Here is a 20,833-nt window from a genome sequence, read left to right on the forward strand (position 1 = left end):
GGCTCAGTCATCATCAACCTATTTCCATCATTTAAAAGACACCTGACCTGATTCAGTTTGCAGAAGGATAATCAAACAGAAATCTGTGCTTTGCTTTCTCTCTTCTCCAACAACAACTTCAATGGATCACAGAAAAAACAACGAGGCAGAGAGAAAACACCTCAGATAAGAAGTGGAACAAAGCAAGTGGGAAAATATTGTCACAGATTGAGCCCCGCAGAAGAGCAAAGGCAACAGAAGTGAGAACGTGTGGAACCAGAGCGGCTGATTGGTGCTGTGGCCGTTCAGCCACCGTAGCACTCAGTTAGCCTCCTGCCGTCTCATTAACATGCGGGGAACGGCAGCACACTCTGTGGCTTCCAATGCTTTGGCTAGAATACATAAGAGCCAAGCAGACAAGAGAGAACCAGACCAACAGTCTAGAGCCTCAGCAGCGACCCCTGGAGGCTGCAATGTGCATTACACAAAAAAGGACAGATTCTGATATCGGGCCGATAACAACTCAAATCGCTGTATTATGTACGTTTATATCATACATTATTTACCAGAATTTGAATCCTGTTTAGGTTTTGACCAATTCTCTCTGGATTAAAAATGTCTACGCTTGAATTGTAATCCCTGATTAATTAGATGTAAGCTGTTGGTGTATGATTTACTATTTAAATGAGAAATAACAGTTTAGTATATTTATAGCTATGTATTTATTTGTTACAGTTTGTCTTACAAAGTTAGGAAGCCTTATGTTGTGTTACACATAAGGGAATGATCCCAATCACTTCCACACAGTAAGGCTTACAGCTTATCAATTAAACACTGATATTGGATCAGTATTCGGTATCGGCTAACACCCAAAGCCCTATTGGTATTGAAAAAGTCGGATTGCTGCCTCCCTAATTAGGAGTATGTTTATACCCATTTCCTGTTGAATGTAATGACAATAAATCAGGGCTGGAAATTCCACGGCTAATGTTCTTTATGTGTATTTTGTAACAATTAAATATGTGTATTCTATTAGCTAAAGAACTAAAACACAGCTATGTTGTTTTGGGAGAGGATGTACAATTTGCTTTTCTGCCTTTCTTTTTTTTTTGTCTTATGTCCATGGGTAATAAGCTAAAAGCTCTTTATATCATATCAATTACATCAAAATTAAGGTCACTGAAAAAACACTATTCAGTCTCAAAACCCAGAAACCAGTGCTCAGTGCAGAACTGGGTCAGTTAGGACCAAGGACACAAGGAGTCCGTTATTAACATTAAAATACAGAGGAATAGCCTAGATGTATTTCTTAACAGATACATTAATCTGTTTTTCTAATTACTGACTTTGGTCATCACTGCTTAATATAATATAATATTGTAATAAAATATAATACATAACATTACTGTGGGAGAGCCTGACTGATTTAGCAGATGTGTCAGTTTGACACACTGATCAATATGCACAGATATAAAACATACATTTTTATAGAAACTCAAATTGCTTTACATTGTGCTGCAAGAACGATTCCTAATTGGTGTTGTTACGTAGTTTGCCCAGCTGAGGGCACTGCTAGAAAAAAAAAACTTGATCGCGTCTCTCAAACACAGTGAGAGCAAAGCTCCTCCTTCAGTGAAACAGAGGAGGAGAGAAACTAGAAAACAGTAGAAGCTTTTATATTATATTTACATTTACATTAAGGACATTTAGCAGACGCTTTTGTCCAAAGCGACTTACAATAAGTACATTTGTCAAAAGAAATAAACCACAACATATCACTGCCGATAAAGTAAGAGCTAAAAAATAGAAACAAGTGTTAGGTCCTCGTCTGAGTAAAGTAGTGCAGCCACCAAGAATTCACTTAAAATGCTGCAACACTTGCTGCATGCAGAACAACTTTAAAGTCACAGCATCACATTCAACTTATGGCTTTCATGGGAGTCAACATGATACTCTGCAGGAATCCTCTAATGCTTCTAAAGAAATGTTGGTCTTAGAGACGACACTCCGCCCTCAGGTCCTGAATGTTCATATCTCACACGCTCAAAGACGTACCACGCTATCATGTAAAGCACCACCTAGCTTTTATTTTAATGATCAGAAAATGTAAGTTTGTCATGAATCCCCTCACCGTATGTAATGAGGTGTCCGTTGACAGCCGTAGTGTTGGATTCAGTGAAGGTTTTAAGTCCAACCTGGAACAGAGAGAGTTATAACAATCAGTGCAGTTTAGACAATTATCTATTTATTCTAAAGGTAAGAAAGTTAAAGTTACAATGATGACTATACAACATTATGTACAAACAGTATGTATACTATATTATACAATTATAGTTAAAACTGTTCACAATGATTTATAACAAAAAATAACAAGTTACAAATCATTTTAAAATGTTTTAGGGTCAAGTATCGACCAACCGAACGACCAACCGAACGACCAACCGACCGACCGACCAACCGACAGACCGACTGACCGACCTTATATTATATAACCTTTAAAGAACGTTCCAGAAACATTACCAGAAGGTTGGGTTTGATCAGAAACGATCCCTGAAGGTTCTCTAAAGGTTATCGTATAAACCTGTCAAAACCATTTCCTCCTGTAAGAGAGATTATAGCTGACCTATGGACGGAGCGTTGCTCCTAGCATCACTGCTCTGTAAGATCTGGTCTTCATCTCCACTGTTTAATGTGCTGATATAACACTCCCCTGATACAGTTAGCTAAACAGAGAAACAGAGAACCAATCCAATTATTGATTTTTTTTAAATCAAGTGAAAATCTGTATACCAACACTATTAGGTTTTTTCCGTGGGGCTGGGATGATCCAGTTTAGCAGGTGATCGCTGCACCGAGCCGTGCTGATGTGATCCTGCTAGCTAGACCTTCTCCTCCTGGTCTGATACGACACAAAGACTCGTTGAGAAAGTTCTTTTGTGACTCATTCCCTGGGTTTTTGGGAGGTTTTGAGTTCAGTTTCACTCTCGTGTTCCTGTTTGTACTTTCACATACAGTTTATCGCTCACTTTCAGCCTCATCACGTGTTACGTTACTGCTGGAAACCAGACATTGACTGATCAGCAGCGCTATCCTGCAACAGAAACAAGTCTAATCTACCAGATTTAATTGGACAATCTGCGTTAGAGGGCCAGACCTCATGAAGGGTCAGTTATAGAGGTCTACTTGTGTAGACTACCTGCATACAGGTGTGTAATACTTTAAATGCAGCTCTCAGTCATAGACATTTTCAGTTGATAAGTACCGTGTTTTGAATGATGTTTGAGCTCAGACCATAATCATGAATTAAACAGTGAACAGATTGAGTTCACTGCGACTGTTTCCCAGAGAGACAATGGTGATGTTGAGCAGAAACGATGCATCATGGGAAGGCCAGCACATCGCTGCGTCCTTCCTCTCTCCTCCCTCTGACTGTCGGAGCACAGGCGGGTGGCGGGACTGCTGGTTGTCATGGAAACCACTGGGTAATTGCTCTCTGTGGGAGGCCAGATGAGAAGGTGACCTCTCCGGGGGGCAGCAATGTTCTCCCACCTCCACCACCTCGGCTGTCACCGCCTGCCCTTTACCTCCCGATGACGGGGGAAAGATACGGGGATTATTGGACCGGCGGTACGTCCTCCATCCTTCTTGGTGCTATGAACGTAGTATTGTGGTGTTATTTATTTGTCTTTTATGAGTGGTCATTGCTGTGTGGTCTTTAATGCATTCAGTCTTTGGAGCCCTTGAAGTGCTGCTTGCAGTGCTGTCGAGATCCGCTTGTTGAACTAAAGTGAACTACATGTGACTAAAAGGAATACTTCGGTACTAAGTTGATGCCAAAATTCTGAAACTGACCGTTCTAGTTTTTCTACAGTAAACGTATGTTATTGCGACATCCCTTATATAATTATAGAGCTGCACAAGCACATTGATTCAGCTGCTCCTTAAGTAAGTAAGATAATAATCAAAATGTTATGACGATCAATGAATTAGATGTAACACAACATTGCACTATTAACAGTGTGTAGAATTTAGGGGGATCTATTGGAAGAAAGGCATATATAATATTAATGTTTATATAATAAATTTTTTCTTTAGCACCAAAATTGGGATGACCTGCTATTAACAATGCATTTCTCTGAGTAAATAAAACATGAGAACATTCAAAATGTAAAATAGGGGTGAGGTCTCTTTGTTTAAGTCAAGAGTGAGTTTGGTGATTTACAGACTTGATCTTGTGGCTGAACAGTGAATCTAATAAGAATCCACAGAGTGCAGCAGACCGGCTGACAACAGGCTGCATGGGGACCTGACTTCCTGCTCCAACTTCAGCTCACAAAATTACCAGACATGAACGTACAAAGCACTTCATATTGATGCAAAAAATCGAATAAAAATCCAATATAGTCATAATTCAAGCCTGGCATGGACCACCCGGGTTTCACAGCTCAAGGGACCCCTAGGATGATCTATATAATTATTTTCATTTTAGTATGATGAGCATCCCTCTACGGTATTAGAGGAATGGTATAAATGGTATGGACAAATCTATAAATTCACAGTTAATATTGTTTGGTCACCCCTGTATTGTGCAAATTCATTTCACACAGTTTTTCTGTGCAATGACATTTCCCCCCTGCATGCCCATTTCAGCAGAAACACTACAGATGCATAGACTTATTATTGTTTCATTATTATTGTTATTTTCCCCAAAGTCAGATTAATCTGTCAACAAGTGTCGCATCACAAAAGCAATGCTAACTAAAGTAAATGTGCCTTCTAGCATCCTGTGATGAAATCTAAATGAACACTGGTCTCATCGGACTGCATCTTGAATCCATCGCATAAATCAAATGACCTTCGACCCCAACAGAAACAGCTCCTCTCAGTGAGTTTCATCCTTCACAGTGACAACGACGGTGCTTTTAGTTTTCCTAACTAGCATTGCACCGCTGAACAAGAATATGACCTGCAGGACAGCACTTTAAATAGCACCATGCACTTTCCTTCTGTCTGGACTGTCACAGTATGCACAACTGCACTTGACCATCATATTTGTAATGTGTAGTGGGGTCTGTGTCTTCTGTCCTGGTGTTGTGTGTGTGGGTGGGGCTTGTGCGTGAGGGAAAATCTGTTGTTTATCCTGTCTTTCTTATTGTCTTCTGTATAAGTGTATCACACGTACTGTATGGCGCAGAACAATTTTCCGCAAGGACAAATAAATATCTATCTATATTTTAGTGATGAACTAGTTGCCTCAGGCTAAGCTTAATGCTCACGGAGGCAGAAATCTACATCATCAAATGGATTCGGCCTGTAACCGTTTCCTCAAGGATTTGCCAAAGTGTTTTCCCACAGAGGCCAAAAGGATCGGACGGCATCTCGGGGGAAATCCGCTCTCTGCTCACCAATACAAACACCAGCAGGAACAAACTGAGATGCTGTTTGCCAGCGGCAAGGGGCTCCTGTTGCACGCCTGCCGAGACGTCTTCTTCTTCTATCCTCCTTTAATCTGGGTGGCCAGCGGCCTGCAGGCGACCAGAGTCGCTGTCCACTGACACGGACACGAAGGGCTGGAGACAAACAGGCTGAAAATAGAGCTGGTGGGCCGTTGTGAAGCTGCTGACTGTTTGCTCACCGCTGAATGGAGATCCAAAAAAAACATCGATGTTCTCTCTCATCATTCCCATTTCAGAGGAGACAACTGACGTAAAATATTCAGTAAGTAGCGATGTATAGTTATATTTGGGGCTCCAGACTAGTTCCACTAATGTTTTACTGATAAATACCTTTTATGCTTTTTTAAATAATCATGTAAAAAAGTGTTGTTGTTTTTTTAAACGTAGAAATCAAATAAGTTTTGTGGCTGAATCTCATGGGCTCCTGCTAAGATATTATCGTTTTATCTGATCGAACTGTGACGATGTTGGAAAAACAATTTTGCATTAATATTAATAGTCAGACATCTCGCTCCGTGTAGCAGCACATCTGTATGAGCTCATACACATTTGGCTCATCAGCTGACTGAAAGGACCATTTTCAGGGTTCAGCTCTGGGACTTGTAGTCCTTTCAATGCGAGTGTGTGTTTCGGGATGGAAACTTGTATTCTATATAATGGCCATCAGGGGGCGACTCTTCTGGTTTGAAAAAAAAGTCAGATTGTATAGAAGTCTATGAAAACTTCTCTACTTCTCTAATCTACTAAATGAACCCCATTGAGATCATAACTCATATTTACAATGTTTTCTGTTATTTTTGCAACCACAGTTGTTGCCCCCTGCTGGCCATTAGACATAATGCAAGTTCATAGTACTTAGACATTGCTTTCCGGGTCAAAGGAATTAATTTTTTTTAACTAGTCCTTTAATATTACCGCCATCTCATCAGGTCGGCTGCCCGTTCCACCAGTGGAGACTGCCCTCTGGTGGCTGGACTGAGTCCTACAATACAACACATCAATACAGCATCATAGAAACATTTTCTATGATGCTAATGTGTCTGTATATTATCTTGGTATTGAATATCATACCAGTGGGATTTCTAAACAGCCTGAAACACTGTGATATGTTATATCGCCCGTGGCTAGTGAAGACCTGCGAGGGCTCATATGATTGGACTGCCAACGGTGAATCCCTTTAAGAGTGTCGCCAGCCCACTGAATGAATATTCAATGTTGAGCTACGGCTGTACGATACTCACGACGCAACGTGGCATCATGACTTTTCGTAAATATACACGCCACTGCCTGTCGCGTGTTATCTGTACGCAATTCGAGCTATCCGCGTGTATGTGTACGTTCTGAGGGAAACGACCCATCCAGGGCTCCAGACTAACTTTTTCCTTGGGTGCACTGGTGCGCCTAACTTTTTAATTTGGGTGCACCAGCACATATTTTAGGTGCACCCAAATTACAATATTACATTTTCAGCGTCAGTTCACATTGTTGAGGGTATTTTGGGCCATCTCTGTGTCTGAGGACATGTCCACGGTAGGTGGTAGGCCTACATCGGAATTAGGAGCGGGGGCAGGTGTAGCTACAGAAACCAATGCTGTGGGGTCTTCGCCGTGCAATTCATCGCCGAGGACAGGAGCAGGTGCAAGGGGCACCGCAGCATTTTTTTTCACGAAAAATGAATCGATTGATCTCCGCATTGTGTAGGACAGACTATAGCTTATTTTGGCTATCCTCTTTTTTTTTTTTTTACAAAAAGGCTTGCTTAAAAGGAATGTGGTGAAGGTTTAGCATATACATATAAAGAAAGGGGTATAGCGGCTACACAGCGGGGTCTCCCGTCTTCACTCTTTGCGCATAGGTTCGTTAAGCATGCCTGTCTGAATTTGTACATAAAAACATGCCACAAGCTGACAAATAATAATAATAATAATAATCATTTTCATGTTGGGCAAATGGCCAAAAAAAAAAAAAATTTTTTTTTAAGTGGGCGCACCAGTGCGCCCACGTAAAATATCTGGTCGCACTACCCCGATTTCTGGGCGCACGTGCGCCCAAATTAGGCGCACTCTGGAGCCCTGGACCCATCACATCCGCGTGCTTGTCAGCGCCCTCTAGCGAAACGACCCATCACATCCGCGTGTTTGTCAGCGCCCTCTAGCGAAACGACCCATCACATCCGCGTGTTTGTCAGCGCCCTCTAGCGAAACGACCCATCACATCCGCGTGTGTATAAACGCCCTTTAAGGTTATAGTTCGGCGTTGATAAACACGAGAAAAGGCGATTGTGCGTAGTGATAACACGCACAAGAGTTGGCGTGTCATACATATACATTCATGAGATCAGTCTGCACGACGGGGTAAATAATGTAATTCTTATTAATTTTGTTAATTGGAGTCAGATTTGTATTTACTGACAATATTTCTCTTCAGAACTATTTTATGTTGATGAACAAGTTAAACAAATTGAAAAGAGGCAATTATGTTTACCTCACTATGACATGTGTCAATAAAGTTAATTTGGTAAAGATGGTGGAGGTTTATGCAAACTAGGTGGCCGTTGTCGATGGACAATGAGATCTAGTACCACTGGTCTGGTCCTTTAAGGGGGTTTCCACGGCGACCCATTGTCATGAGGCTTCATGAATCCAGTCAACACCTGCAGGTTGTTGGTATTAATTGATTACAACACATAAACGCCTTCTGTGCATTGAGGAATTTCCTTCTTTCGGTTAAAATCAAAGTCAGCTAAAATTCATGACCAATTGCGTTTCCATTACTTGAACTCGGAACAAAGAGATCTGATGAAGGAGACAAACGTGATGATGAAGCTGCAGGTTCAGTTTGGTTCCTAAATCCTTCTGATCACAGTGATTGATTCACTGTCTGATCGCCGGTAACGAAAGACGACGGCAACGATACATCTTCCACATCACCCGCGTCAGGCCGCCAAGTCACATTTGCAGATGAATAATTACATAATTAATCATGATTTTTCTTCTACTTAAACAATATGTGGTTGATGTTTGTGTATCGTCTACTATGGCTGCACTACAGCGACTAATCTAAGACACATCCGGAGCCTGTCACCCAACGTGAAAATGCAATTAGGTAGAGGTACTCCTGGTCCGGGACCAGAACCGAGAGTCCCCAAGCATCAGGACCAGGACCGAGAGTCCCCAAGCATCAGGACCAGAACGGAGGAGCGAGATTGAAACTAGAAAGCGTGTTAAAAAGCCATACGGGAACCTGCTACACAACACAAGAGCCACAGACTCAACAACCCACATCAGCTTTCCTACTAAAGTCTCCTTCTGGTAGAAATAAACATCCCTGGGAGGAAAGTGTGGCTCAGCTGCATCACACAGAACAACATGTCGATGTGCAACCACAACGCAACCTGTTTGCAGTCGTGTCTACATAGTCTCCATTCGTGAAACCAACGTGAGATGGTTGGGGGTCAGGCCTGGACCTCATGGATACGGTTAGGAAAGGTCATCCGTCAGCAAGGCCCTCCAGATTTTTCACAAAGATGTAAACATGTAGACACGACCCTGCCGGGGCTCAGCCTGCAGCTGCTGTCATTTAGGATCACACATTTCACCACATTGTTGCAGCTACTGAAAGGGAAAAGGTATATATCTGTATCTTCCTGTAAAAACTATCAATAATAGGCCACATTTTTAAAATGATTGATACATTTTGCTCTGCGTATATATAACGCCTAAATGTGATTTCCATCGGACCGGCCAACTGGACTCTCCAGTGTGTTTCAGGACACGATGGACCTGGTTTCTCTTGATGGATGAGGTACTGCAGCCCAGAACCTGCACGTCTGTCAACAACAATAACCCACACACAACAGACACACACACACACACTGCATGCGTGTGATTGAGGCTTCTGCAGGAGGAGAGTGAAGCCGACCTGCAGACACGTAGTCCGGGACGCATAAAGACCCCACCAGGCCGGAGTGGTACCGGGATGCGGTTCGCGTAGCTGGGACTGCACCTGCCGACAACAGGGCCTCTTCGGCCCGTTTCACGCACCCCGTTTCCGTCTCAGCCCGACACGCGGAGCCCCGACGCAAACGATGTTGCGTATCCGAATCCCGGTTCACGACGTTTACTCTGAAACGTGCCGTTATCTTTTTCCCGGCAGCCACTCCTCAAACAGTCAACAAACCGAGCGGCGACAGACACACACCGTCCCCGCAGCTCGGCCGCCCCGGAGCCGCTCGACGCCCCGTCATCCCCGCGGAGCGTCGCGGCCGGTTCAGTGAAACACTCACCTGCTTTCAGCGACGTTGCTGCGGGCTGCAGGTCCGCTCCGCCGCGGCCACACCATCCTCCATCTTCCCTGTAGCGGCTGCTGTCTGTCTGAGCGTGTGTGTGTGTGTGTGTGTGTTTGCCAGCCTCCCAGCCCCTCCTCCCCCCGCCCCTCCTCAGTCACATCATCATCAACAAACAGCCCGACTGTTCAAGACGAGCAGTTTGCAGCACTTTTAAATATAGAAATATAAAATCCATGTAAAAAATAATAATATATATATATTGTTTATTTTGTATATTTTTGTGTATTATATACAATTTATATATATATATATATATATGTATATATATATGTATATATATATATATATATGTATATATATATATACATGTATATATATATATATTGTTTTTTTATGTTTTTAATGTTTTTTTTATGGTTTTTATTTATATTATGTATATATAATATAAATATATATACATATATATATAAATAAATATATATATAAATATCTATCTATCTAAATATATATCAATGACAAATTTGATATATCACGATATATTAGAATATTGCAATGCGCATCAGGCGATTCATGCACACACACTTAGCAACTGAACAATGTGTAAATATATACAAAAGAATGTCTCAAATGTATTCAAGTTCTGATTTGTGCATTCGTAAAATTGAACTATGTTCAAAATACTTGGGAACTTAGTGAAGAAAGTGAGCGTGAACGTGCAGCCCAAATCCCCAATACCAACCTTGCAAAACTGTGGATTTTAAAGATCTTTGACTTTCCAATCGATTCACAGACAGACACACACACACCTAAAAATTAACAGGTAAAAAGAATATACCTTTATCCCAGATGAGCTTTATTTTCATCGTGAGCAGATGACAAAACGCTGAAAGTGAAGATAAAAGACTAACTCTATAAATAAATAGAAAATTAATGAGATGCTAGGAATTATTCATGAAGGATTTACCCTCCACTGAAGTAAACTGAAGAATAAATTAGAAAAAAAAACCCAGAAGCTACATTATTCTTTTTAAAAGCTTGTTGAACCTTTAAAAAAACATTTCTGCATAGATAGTCTTGTATTCAAAGTTTGTGTTCTAGGTTGTTAAAATAGCCCCCACCATACAGTTCTGATATGCACCCGTTCTCCATGAACAAACCCAAAGAATACATGGCTCAAAAATACTAGTTTCAAGATTATCTATGATCATGTACACAGTGATTCGAGTTGACGAAGCATCTCACTTCATAACTCTTACATTGTAGTTTCTAGGAGAAGCTAAGTACGACGTGGTCGGGGTTACATGGAAGCACATGGAGACGTATAATGAGATAACTTTGGCTCGCCAGCCTGTGAACAGTGACCAATCAAACCGGTTAGTCTCCGATCCAATCGTACCGCTATATACAGATGTGATGGCACCCGAACATCAGTGCCACATTTACATGTGATCGCATGTCATATAGTGAAGTCTAATGTGTCCATGGCTACACTGATGGAACATCATCATCCATGTCAAGTTATGCATTTGTTCACTTGTGTGGCGATATTGTCACTGACTAAGCTAAAGAACTAGCAACAACGAACCAGAACGTTGCCGGGCAACGAGACGATGAACACCATTCAAACCGCATGTCTGAAACTATCTGGAATACAGGCGATTTCAGATTCATTAAGATTCAAATTCAAGGAGACCATTCTTTCTTCATTCTGCTCGTCAATACGGACGACACAAAATGGTGGGAAGAGTTATCGTTTTCACCGTCTATTCTAGAGAGGCGAGTTCTCTCCTGGTGAACCACCATGGGATCTTATCTTGGAGAAAGATGTGTACGGCAGTGAAAAAGAAATACGTTTTTGATCCGGTTTGCATTTTGCCACGATTTATATATTCAAATATAGTAAAAAAAAAGTTGCATTTCGTCTGTTGAAGTGAAAGACTGAAAATATGTGGCGTCTCCCTTAAACTGTGATGCTTGTGGGCTTCGTACCAGGATCTACCAACATCAACGACGGCTCTCGCTCCATCTTTTGTTTCCCAGCTGATAAAAATAGTCGCTGGACGCGACACATCCAGTAAGATAACGTTAGATTTGTGTTACGGAGCGCAGCTAAGCTACCTGGCTAACTAGGGCGCCATGGTAACGGCTGTGTTGATGACGTACACAGATGTAGTTCACTGGAGCGGTTTCACAATTAAATGTCGCTATGACAACCACGACATACAAAATGACCTTTTAAATTGACAAACATCACTTGTATAATTCATGGCACAATTCAAATGGTACAAAAAACCCCCAAACAAACCAAAAAAAACAAAACAACTGACGACTGATTTTTCCAAAATGAGGTCCCGTGGGCGACACCTCTCTATCGAGGGGATGGACTGTGCAGATACAGCGTGTTACAACGTTTTTGAGTGTGCCTTAAATTATTCCTCAACTAGACAGAATGTAGATTTTGACCTTTTTGAGGTTTACCTCTATTTTTTGCACAAGGTAGTGACACAAAGCAGCTAGGAGTACTGTTAACTAGCCTGTGGCAGAATAACACAATATTTCAAAAATAGTTTCGCAATAATACTCTACAAACAATGATTGCCTATTATCATCAAATAGTCCAAAGTGCTGTTCAGTTTTCACCTGTTGCACACTACACACCTGTAACAGATGAAGCGGAAACGGCTGCATGTAGCACCAGTGAATGTCGGGGAGACGTTGCCTCCCCAGAACTCAATCCTTCAAAGTCGAATATCCGTACCGCTTTACTGCTTCTCTGCTTATACATCTAGTGCTTCAGGTTGACAGAAGGTAAGACTTGCAAGTTAGCTATGACTTTACAACATAGCAAACATTACTTGTTATTTAGCCGACGACTAGTTTTGTGGCTTTCTGTTGCAAGCTACTGTAACTTAGCACTGAGCTACATAGTTGGGACTTACGGACAGCGTTCGCCAGTAAAAACCAACTGGGAAAAGACGAAGAGACGATAACATGGTTAATAAACATCACCACCTTCAGAATGGAAATCTCTGGAGAAAAAAAATCAAGAGTCTGGCTGTGCTTAAAACCTTCCACTGCAACAAGCGACGACTAAGGGAATTTTATCAGAAACACATTTAAATGAGAGCCACCATCATTAAAGGAGAACTATTTTCAAAAATTCCTACATTCCAACAAAATGTAGTGTCAAGACTCTAAAATAATGGGTCCTCAAATAAAGTCTGGAACTATGGAGCATAGACAATGAAAGATGAGAAAGATGTCAGAGACTTTTAAATAACAATGAACTCTAAAAAAACCATAACTGTGGAAATAAGAATGATGAAATAACACTGACTGACAACTTTTAACACTTTAAACTATTCATTGAATTATGTCGCAATCTTTGGGCAATTTATATATTCTACTATATTTGTTCAGATGATTAGTTAGTTCATACTATTATTTAATGAATGATGAGTTGGCTATATTTTGGCGTTCCATACAATCAGTTCAAAGGTGCAAAGACATTGTTCCTCCTGTGGCGGCTTCATTTATTTCCTTTTGCTGAAATATTTGAACAGAAGTGAAGTGAGCCAAACTGGCACTAAAGTAAAGTAGTGGCAATTTGACCTGAGGCATTGAGACACATGGAAGAAGAACAGAACCTACTGACGGACACATAGCGAGCCAAATGTCTCCATTTGTGCAGATTTCCATTCTGAAGGGGAACTGGCTCAGATGAAGCTCAAGAGAATCCAGATGTTTCTGAGGAAGAACAGAACTTCCTTACTCTAAGACCCCATCCTCTCTACTCGCTGGCAGGAGAAGAGGATTGTAACCACGCTGCCCCATGACTGACGTCATCACTGCATCTGAAGCACTATTACTTAAAGACAGCACTATGGGAAGGTAAGCTGATCCTAAATCTGTGTCTAAAGGCAACTTCAATCTGGAGAAGAACCGACGGGGCTGACTCCTGCCTCTCTCCTTCCCTCAATGCTGCTGGCCGATGACAGTGTCTAACCACTTCTTGTAAGCGAGGGCGAAGCATCTCTGCTCCGGGTTACAGCAGCTGTCCAGGACTCCGCTCACAAAGCTGTGCTCGGAGGTCAGGGTGGGGGGGCTGGGCAGCAGGGCGCCTCTCTTCAGTCGTTTGCTGTCACGCGGGTCCGGCAAGGACCCCCCATCCACTTCCATAGCTTCACTGGCATGACTTTGTCCGTTCACACTCTCCCCCCGACCGGCACAGCTTTGAGCGGCGACCTTCGGCACGTCTGGATCGATGTTGTTAAGGTGGTCCGACCCGCTGCCTCCGTTGCTGCTGCAGTAGTGCTGGTGGTCCCGCTTCCAGTGGTGCCACAAGTAGAAGATGTGCCGCCTGGAAGGGGTGGAGAGATACATAACACACCATATTATTGAAATGTAATACAACACATTGGAACGTGTCCAAAAGTATACTTCATGGATGTAAATACACAAAAAGAGAGCTACCCTGAGTTGGAAAAAATATACCCTGAATAGGAGAAGCGGTTACAGATAATGGATGGACATATCACAACTAAAGCTGATTCTGATTCTTCTGACGCAATGCTGCACCATTCTCCTGTTTATTTGCATAATACGTCACTGTAAAATGACAAATGTCTTGTGTCATGTCCTCACCTGTGACTCCAAAGGGTCTCGTGACCAGGAAAGGACAGGATCAGGTCCGAGCACAGCTCCACCTCCTGGTGGAAGAGTTGCAGGACCGCAGTGAGCTGCCTCTCGTCCTCACCCTCTGTGTCTGATCCCGACAGCTCCCCGTTAGCCTGACCGTGATGCTCGGGACTGCTGCTGGGAACCGGGCTGCACCGGTGATGAGGTGAACTAGTGGCGGTGGTAGATGTGGGAGTCTGGGAGAGCTCGTTGATCAGCTCCTTGAGCAGGAACTGGCGGTAGTGGAAGCCACTGTGGTCGGACACATGCATGGACACCCACAGACGCGTAGACGAAAGCTCATCATGGAAAACCTGGAGAAAGCACAGCAGTGAGCTCAGGTGTTTGTGAAGACATCCAACACATATTCGGAGGTTGTCGTCATTTAAATACTGCATGTTTACAGATTCTAGGACTGCATGAAGCTCCCATTTTTAACAACAGTGTAATAGCCAATGTAAAAAAGAAGCATTATGGAACTGGGGGTAAAATTTCAATACAAAAAAAAAAAAGGAATTTCTGAGATTAAATTTGTAATTTAGACTCATACATTTACGGGGGGGGGATTTTGTTTCTTGGAGTATTTTTAAATACAGCACTTCATGCACAAAGCTTAAAGATCTCAAATCTGTTAGACTGACTGACAGTGAAGGAGAGAGGCTCTCAGCGCTCTAGAGGGATATACAGTGTTGGAGCTGCTGCAGCATCTGGTAAAGACACTGTATTTATCTGTATTTTAACACTTAACTCAGACTGTCTGAACATGTGCTTGTGTGTACACTGTGTTGATTGTGTACATGTTGATTGGAGAGCATTAAGGTCACACGTCAGTGGATGAAAACACACAGGTGGCATTTTAAGGGAATATGACAATAAACGCCACGAATCTTAAAATATATATATTTATTAAATCTCCTCCTCATCCTACCTTGGCGTTGCCCTTGGCCATGTGCTGCAGCACCCATATGCGGTGGGACCAGGCATTGTAGTTGCTAGGGTAACGGCAGGCGGCGTCAGAGCACACCTTCATCTCTTGATGGAGCATCCTGGCCAGATGGTCACTGAGCTGCTGGTTCCTTTCTGCATCGGCCAGCTCTGCTTCATCCTGCTGATGCTTCCTGCTGCGGTCTACAGCAGAGGACTGACGCAAGATCTGCTGCAGCACCCAGCGTCTGCAGGGAGACAACAACGGCTGTGTGAGGTCACTCCATCAACCTGGTATATCACTACTGCAAAACCACTTTTTACAAGACAATCAGTGTCCCACCATCTGTCGCTCTGGCCACCGGGGCTGTGCAGTCACACTGGCTTGTACCGTTTTGCATTCGTGACACCAGATGGCAGTTATAAAACTAAAGTATGAAAATGCAGTCCTCAAAGACCCTGTGGAACAGGATTCAAACTGCAGCAGAAGCTGATGGAAATTCAGCACGATTAGAAGTACGTTGTTATGAAAGTGTTGACCTTTTGCGGTATGTAACTGCTACTTAAATAGAACAATAGTCCTATTACCTGAAAGTCAAAGAGATTACATTCTTCATTAGGAGGTCACACTGAGCATCAAGCAGAACAAGGTTGAGCACCAAGCTTTGGGAAGATTGTGAGCTGAATCAAATCAATTATCCTGGAAACAGGAGTCTAGTTGGATGGCGTGCATGATTTAATGATTCCAAAACTGTCAAAATGCTTATTGGTAGTCAAGTCATTTCCTGGAAATCAGTAATTTACTTTAAAAATAGACACTTTATGACGCATTTCTGCATTTAAGGGATGTGTACACCTCGCCTTAAACATAAAAATAGAAGCTGGCCTTTTGTTACGTCTGTAGAGCTGATGTCTGCTCTCACCTGGTTTCGCCCATTTCATTGGTTATAGTGGGAGCAGCGTGTTGCAGCAGCTGCTGCACAAATGTGCATGTTACGTGTTACACGTAGCCGGCCCGTAATATGTAGAAGGGACTGTGGTTCTCACCGGTGGATCCACGTCTCCGGGCTCTTGGGGAATTTGGTGAGGGCCAGCTTGCCCAGGTAGAGGTCCTTCTCTGGGTTAAGGACTCCGCATTGCAGCAGCTCTTTCCTGCAACAACAATCAGCAAAGCATTACAATGGATCGACACAGTAATATAGGCTTCTGTCACAGGCAAGCTTTCACCATACTGCTGTCACAAACGTTCTTTTGAATCTAAATTACAAACACTGAACAGCTGACGTTCATGAGAACAAATATCTCTGTAACTCTGTTGTCGAGGGCTGCTGTGACTCAGTTTCTGTACCTGACATTCCACGCAGTGGTGAAGTCCGGGTTAAGCAGCAACAGAGTGCAGGTGATATCCGCTACAGCTAAGGGACACACAGATATGAACTGTAAGCTCCTCTGATTTACAGTATTATGGATATCACATTATGTCATCATTTATCAGCTCATTTACGCTACACAGCAAAAAGTCTTAGTATAGTATGTAAAAAAAAAAGTCATGAAACAAAATCATATAGTATGTTTAAAACAGTTAGCATGTATGCAAAAATACATTTGATATTTTATCTTTATATTACTTGACTTCAGTGATTCAATAAATACATATAACCATTTTAAGTACAAAAGTAAAAATACTGATTCCACTTCTGGGAAAGTTTTGCTCCAACATAAACTTATTAAATCAATCTGTGTGTCACATCAACCCTTTTGAATTTGAGGTCCTGTATTTTTCTGAGCAGGCACGGGCACCTGACAAATAGTTTATATGATTTTGTTACATTTGTTTGTTTCTTAAAAAAAGGTAAAACAAATTACAATATATGAATAATATAAGCATATTGGAAAAATACTGCATCAAGACTGAAGTATTGTGATAATATTGTATTGTATTGATGGATAGCGCTGTTCATTGTGTGTGGCGGTTGGTGCTGTCCTTGGTTCTGAAACGCAGTGGAGGAGATTGATAAAGTTCAGGTCTTTTATTTTATGTTGCCATAGGCTACAGTCTATGTATTTATTCATTAATATGCTTACATATGATCAAATTTGTTTTAATGGGCTGCAACTGGTTACATTTTACGTGATTATTGCACATTTTTATTTTATTTGATTTCTTATTGTGGACTTAAGTGAAGAATTAAGTGAAGAATGACTCCAAGTTTGAGGAAAGTTTGACAGCTTGTGTTGCCGCTGTGTCCCTCGAGCGCCGAATATTTCTCACACAGCTTTGAAGCCCATAAAAAGGTATTCAGGCTGTCTTATACACACCACACTAAACAAACGTAGAACAAGAACATATTTACTCATGTTCCTGTAACCTTCATAAACGACTGTGGAAGATGTTGAGCGACCCGAGTTACCTTCCCTGTCCAGCCAGTGTTTGCGCTGGCGGTAGCGCAGCAGCTTGTTGTGGACGTACGGCAGCAGGAACTTGACACACCAGCTCTCGACGCCGAGCTTGTTCTCCACCAACACAATGGGACTGCGGTTGTATCGGGCCTCTGGACACGGGATCACGCCGATCTCATCACTGCGGGAGCAGACACTGAGAATGAGTACTGGAGGGACATGGAAGCAATCTTTATTTGTTCAGGGGAAACATCATCAGTCGTTCAGCTCTGTGTTTTTAAGAATGCCGTTTTTGTTTTGGACTTTCTGTTAAGGCCTCTTCCCACTGTTGCATCACTGGAAAGTTTGATCATTGTTTTCTCAGCCGATTCTTGCAGCACTTCTTGGTTTGTGGACGGTGCTTGCAACAATTTACAATTTGGTCCAAAATATCACATTCACGGTCAACATTTTAATATAGGCTGTGTTTGGTGTCTTTGTTCTCCAAATCTGGAACAGGCTGTAGAGGACCAGGTACGGTTGTTATCGAGGACAGAAAAATACATTAAAGATCACACGGTGTCTTAAGCCACTGGTCTCAATTGCTGAGTCCAGTCAAAGTGGTTTTGGCACCAATCTCCACAGCTGATCTCTCTCTTTGACAGATGAATACTATTTTGTCATAATTATTATAATCCTAATTTTTCTAATATTAGTTGTCCTGGGGGACCCCATTTAAAAGCACCGAATTGCAGCATGTGGTTTAAATAGATGAAATTTCTTGAGGCACTAATTTAAATAATGAAACAGTATGGGAGTACAGGGCACTATCAGATATGTAACTTTTAGGAAAGGGTAACTTTCACTAAAAAATAATCAGATTTCCCCCCTTGAGGCGACACTAATTACATAACTATCTAGGTTTTCAGGAGAAATAATGTCATACTTTGCTAGGATGCGTGTTTCTTACAGTAGTTTACAGCAGTCCTGGTATATGTTGGTAGAATGAGGGTTACAGTCCCGCTTCATCTGTTATTACTAATATAAATACATGTGATGCTGTAACATTAGCTGGTGAAAGCTTAACGTTAGCATCTGCTAACTATTACAACCTGCCGCCGGTTTACAGAAGCAGCCCGTTAACAAGGAAGCACGGGGGGAATAAAACAAACAAACAAACAAACAAACAAACACACACAAATGCAAACAATACACTTTACAAAAACTTGCGTTAAATGTATTAATCGCGTCATCAACGCGCTAACGTTACCGGAATGTCGCACGTTTATGACAGACCGGCTTGTCACGTCGAAGGGCGAAATAACTAGTTATCGCGACACGAAATAACACACCGTTTATTATATTGTGTCACTTAACACGGTGTGTTGCTTCTATAAACTGGTTAAACGAGCTATTAGACGACAAACAAACATGCTCAGCACGGCTCGCTGGCTTAACTGTCAACTTTCCCTGGACCGCTCCGATTCCAGGTGATAGTCGAAGCCCGCACAGTTGACAGGCAGGTTCAAGCCGTTGTTTGGCTTCGCGGTCCCCTGAATTAGACAGAGCCCGCCGCGGTCCGTCTGGTATGTTCGCGGTCAACTGTACTCACATGTTGGGGTTCCTCTTGAAGGCGTTCGTGATGTCTTTGACAACTCTCTGGACCAAGACGTCCACCTCCTCCTCCGACTCCGCCATCTTTGTGGCACCCGATGACGTCACACGTAGCGAAAAGTTATTCCGGGGTAAAAAAAACAACAACAAAACCAATACTACGGAGACTCGGAGGGACCAAAGACAAATTGATTTGCTTTTCATTGCTCATTTGTTCAGTTGAGTCATCAATTAATGTTTTACGTCACACGATATTTTCTCTTGAACAGCAGCTGGATTCTCACGACCATCGTGATTATCATCATTACACAGTTTGAGTGTCATTGAGCAATCATGGGTCATAAATCATATCTGACATCCCAAATCTTTCAATCTGACAAATGTTATCATATGAGGCCTATGACCTCATTTGCATATCAATTTAGGTTTACCAAACATATAAGTAATGATGCAACTGTGTGTTCTACCAGGCTACTCTTTAGTACAACTGTGACTGTAAATGGAAACACACAGGGTTGCCAACGCTCACGCTCCTGGCGTGATACTCACGCGTGAGATTGATCGTGAAAGCGTGAGTGTCACGCCAGGAGCGTGAGTGTTGGCAACCCTGCTATAATACAGCATTTATATGGTATATTGATATTTAATTTCGTATAGTCATGTTACAAGTAACATACTGTAATTCTTCTCAACACATTTAAATAGTAATACACACAATGAATATAGATCAAAATTTATATAAGACAAATGCGCTCTATCCTCCATGACAAACATACAGAATGCAAAGGCCTGCATGGCTGAATCGCTCGATTCATCTGAATCAGGGGGATTTAATGACGTCCGGATCGTTGCTCTTTGTCGCCGTCCGGTGGCTGTTCATAGTACTGCATGCAAAAGCTTGCTTGGACCAGAGGTGCAGTTTGAGCCATGGCAGCTTGTTATTTCTCACAGCCCTCAGTGGCTCTGTGGTGGATTTTAATAGTTGGTGAAAATAACAAGAATGTATATTTATGTTCGTGTGATTGTAAAATCTAAAGAAAGCTCAGAATCACTAGTTTTCAGCGATACAAAGCATGCCATTGTAGACTGACAAGAAAAGTATCCCAGATCTTTTGAACACAACTTGTTTGTATATTTATGAAGGTTAAATGTGTTGGACTTTATTGTATCTTCTAGAGCCCAGTACCAGGTCCTTAAAGCAATCCACATCGAGTGCAGCAGTTCTGACATATTGCCAACCCGGGAAGTTAGCGCCGCATTGTTCTCCCGACAAAAAGCCAATGGGATTTTTCCGTTTATTGCAGAAAATTAGCTCTGGGAAAACACAATAATTATAGTACCTACACATTTTGTTCAGCAAGATAATTTTCACAAATTAACATCACTTTAATGATTTTTGGAGCCTTGAACTACATAAGGTTCCTTCAGAGAATCTTGCAGATTGAAGCTCGTCTAAAAAAATATTCAATACATCCTTTGTCCCACATAATGCAAACTCCTTGCAGGTATTATATTT

The 20,833-nt window shown here is 42.0% G+C and overlaps 2 protein-coding genes across 4 annotated transcripts in view; both read right to left on the reverse strand.

Moving 5' to 3' along the window:
• The window catches only part of LOC311023628 (amyloid-beta A4 precursor protein-binding family A member 1-like), a 55,465-nt gene extending 45,660 nt beyond the window's left edge, over positions 1 to 9,805 (reverse strand). For 2 of the 3 annotated variants that reach the window (XR_014598225.1, XM_084025594.1), the window contains exons 1-2: positions 9,721 to 9,805; positions 2,111 to 2,174 (exon numbers count right to left, since the gene is read on the reverse strand). The gene's annotated coding sequence lies outside the window, so the exon portion shown is untranslated. Of the gene's footprint in view, positions 1 to 2,110; positions 2,175 to 2,602; positions 2,784 to 9,720 lie in introns of those variants that run through there. The other variant, XM_084025595.1, reaches the window with a different exon arrangement.
• A 751-nt stretch (positions 9,806 to 10,556) lies between these two features.
• ptar1 (protein prenyltransferase alpha subunit repeat containing 1) lies at positions 10,557 to 19,422 on the reverse strand. The gene is made up of 7 exons (XM_084024372.1): positions 19,316 to 19,422; positions 17,736 to 17,905; positions 16,673 to 16,739; positions 16,372 to 16,476; positions 15,329 to 15,572; positions 14,368 to 14,714; positions 10,557 to 14,083 (listed from the first exon to the last, which is right to left on the reverse strand). The coding sequence occupies exons 1-7, from the start codon at positions 19,399 to 19,401 to the stop codon at positions 13,699 to 13,701; spliced, it is 1,404 nt and encodes a 467-aa protein (XP_083880498.1). The 5' UTR covers positions 19,402 to 19,422; the 3' UTR covers positions 10,557 to 13,698.
• Between the last annotated feature and the right edge of the window lie 1,411 nt (positions 19,423 to 20,833).

The sequence above is a fragment of the Eutrigla gurnardus genome (assembly GCF_963514095.1).
Source record: "Eutrigla gurnardus genome assembly, chromosome: 13".
Taxonomy (NCBI): Eukaryota; Metazoa; Chordata; class Actinopteri; order Perciformes; family Triglidae; genus Eutrigla; species Eutrigla gurnardus.

Bases quoted from the DNA above. Each gene is read 5' to 3' on its own strand.
- ptar1 (XM_084024372.1), bottom strand. From the start codon at position 19,401: ATGGCGGAGTCGGAGGAGGAGGTGGACGTCTTGGTCCAGAGAGTTGTC. The intron at 16,740-17,735 runs GTAACTCGGGTC...TGTGTCCCTTAG, and splicing joins ACACTGGCTGGACAGGGAAG to CTGTAGCGGATATCACCTGC. The intron at 14,084-14,367 runs GTGAGGACATGA...CACCCCTTCCAG, and splicing joins GAGACCCTTTGGAGTCACAG to GCGGCACATCTTCTACTTGT.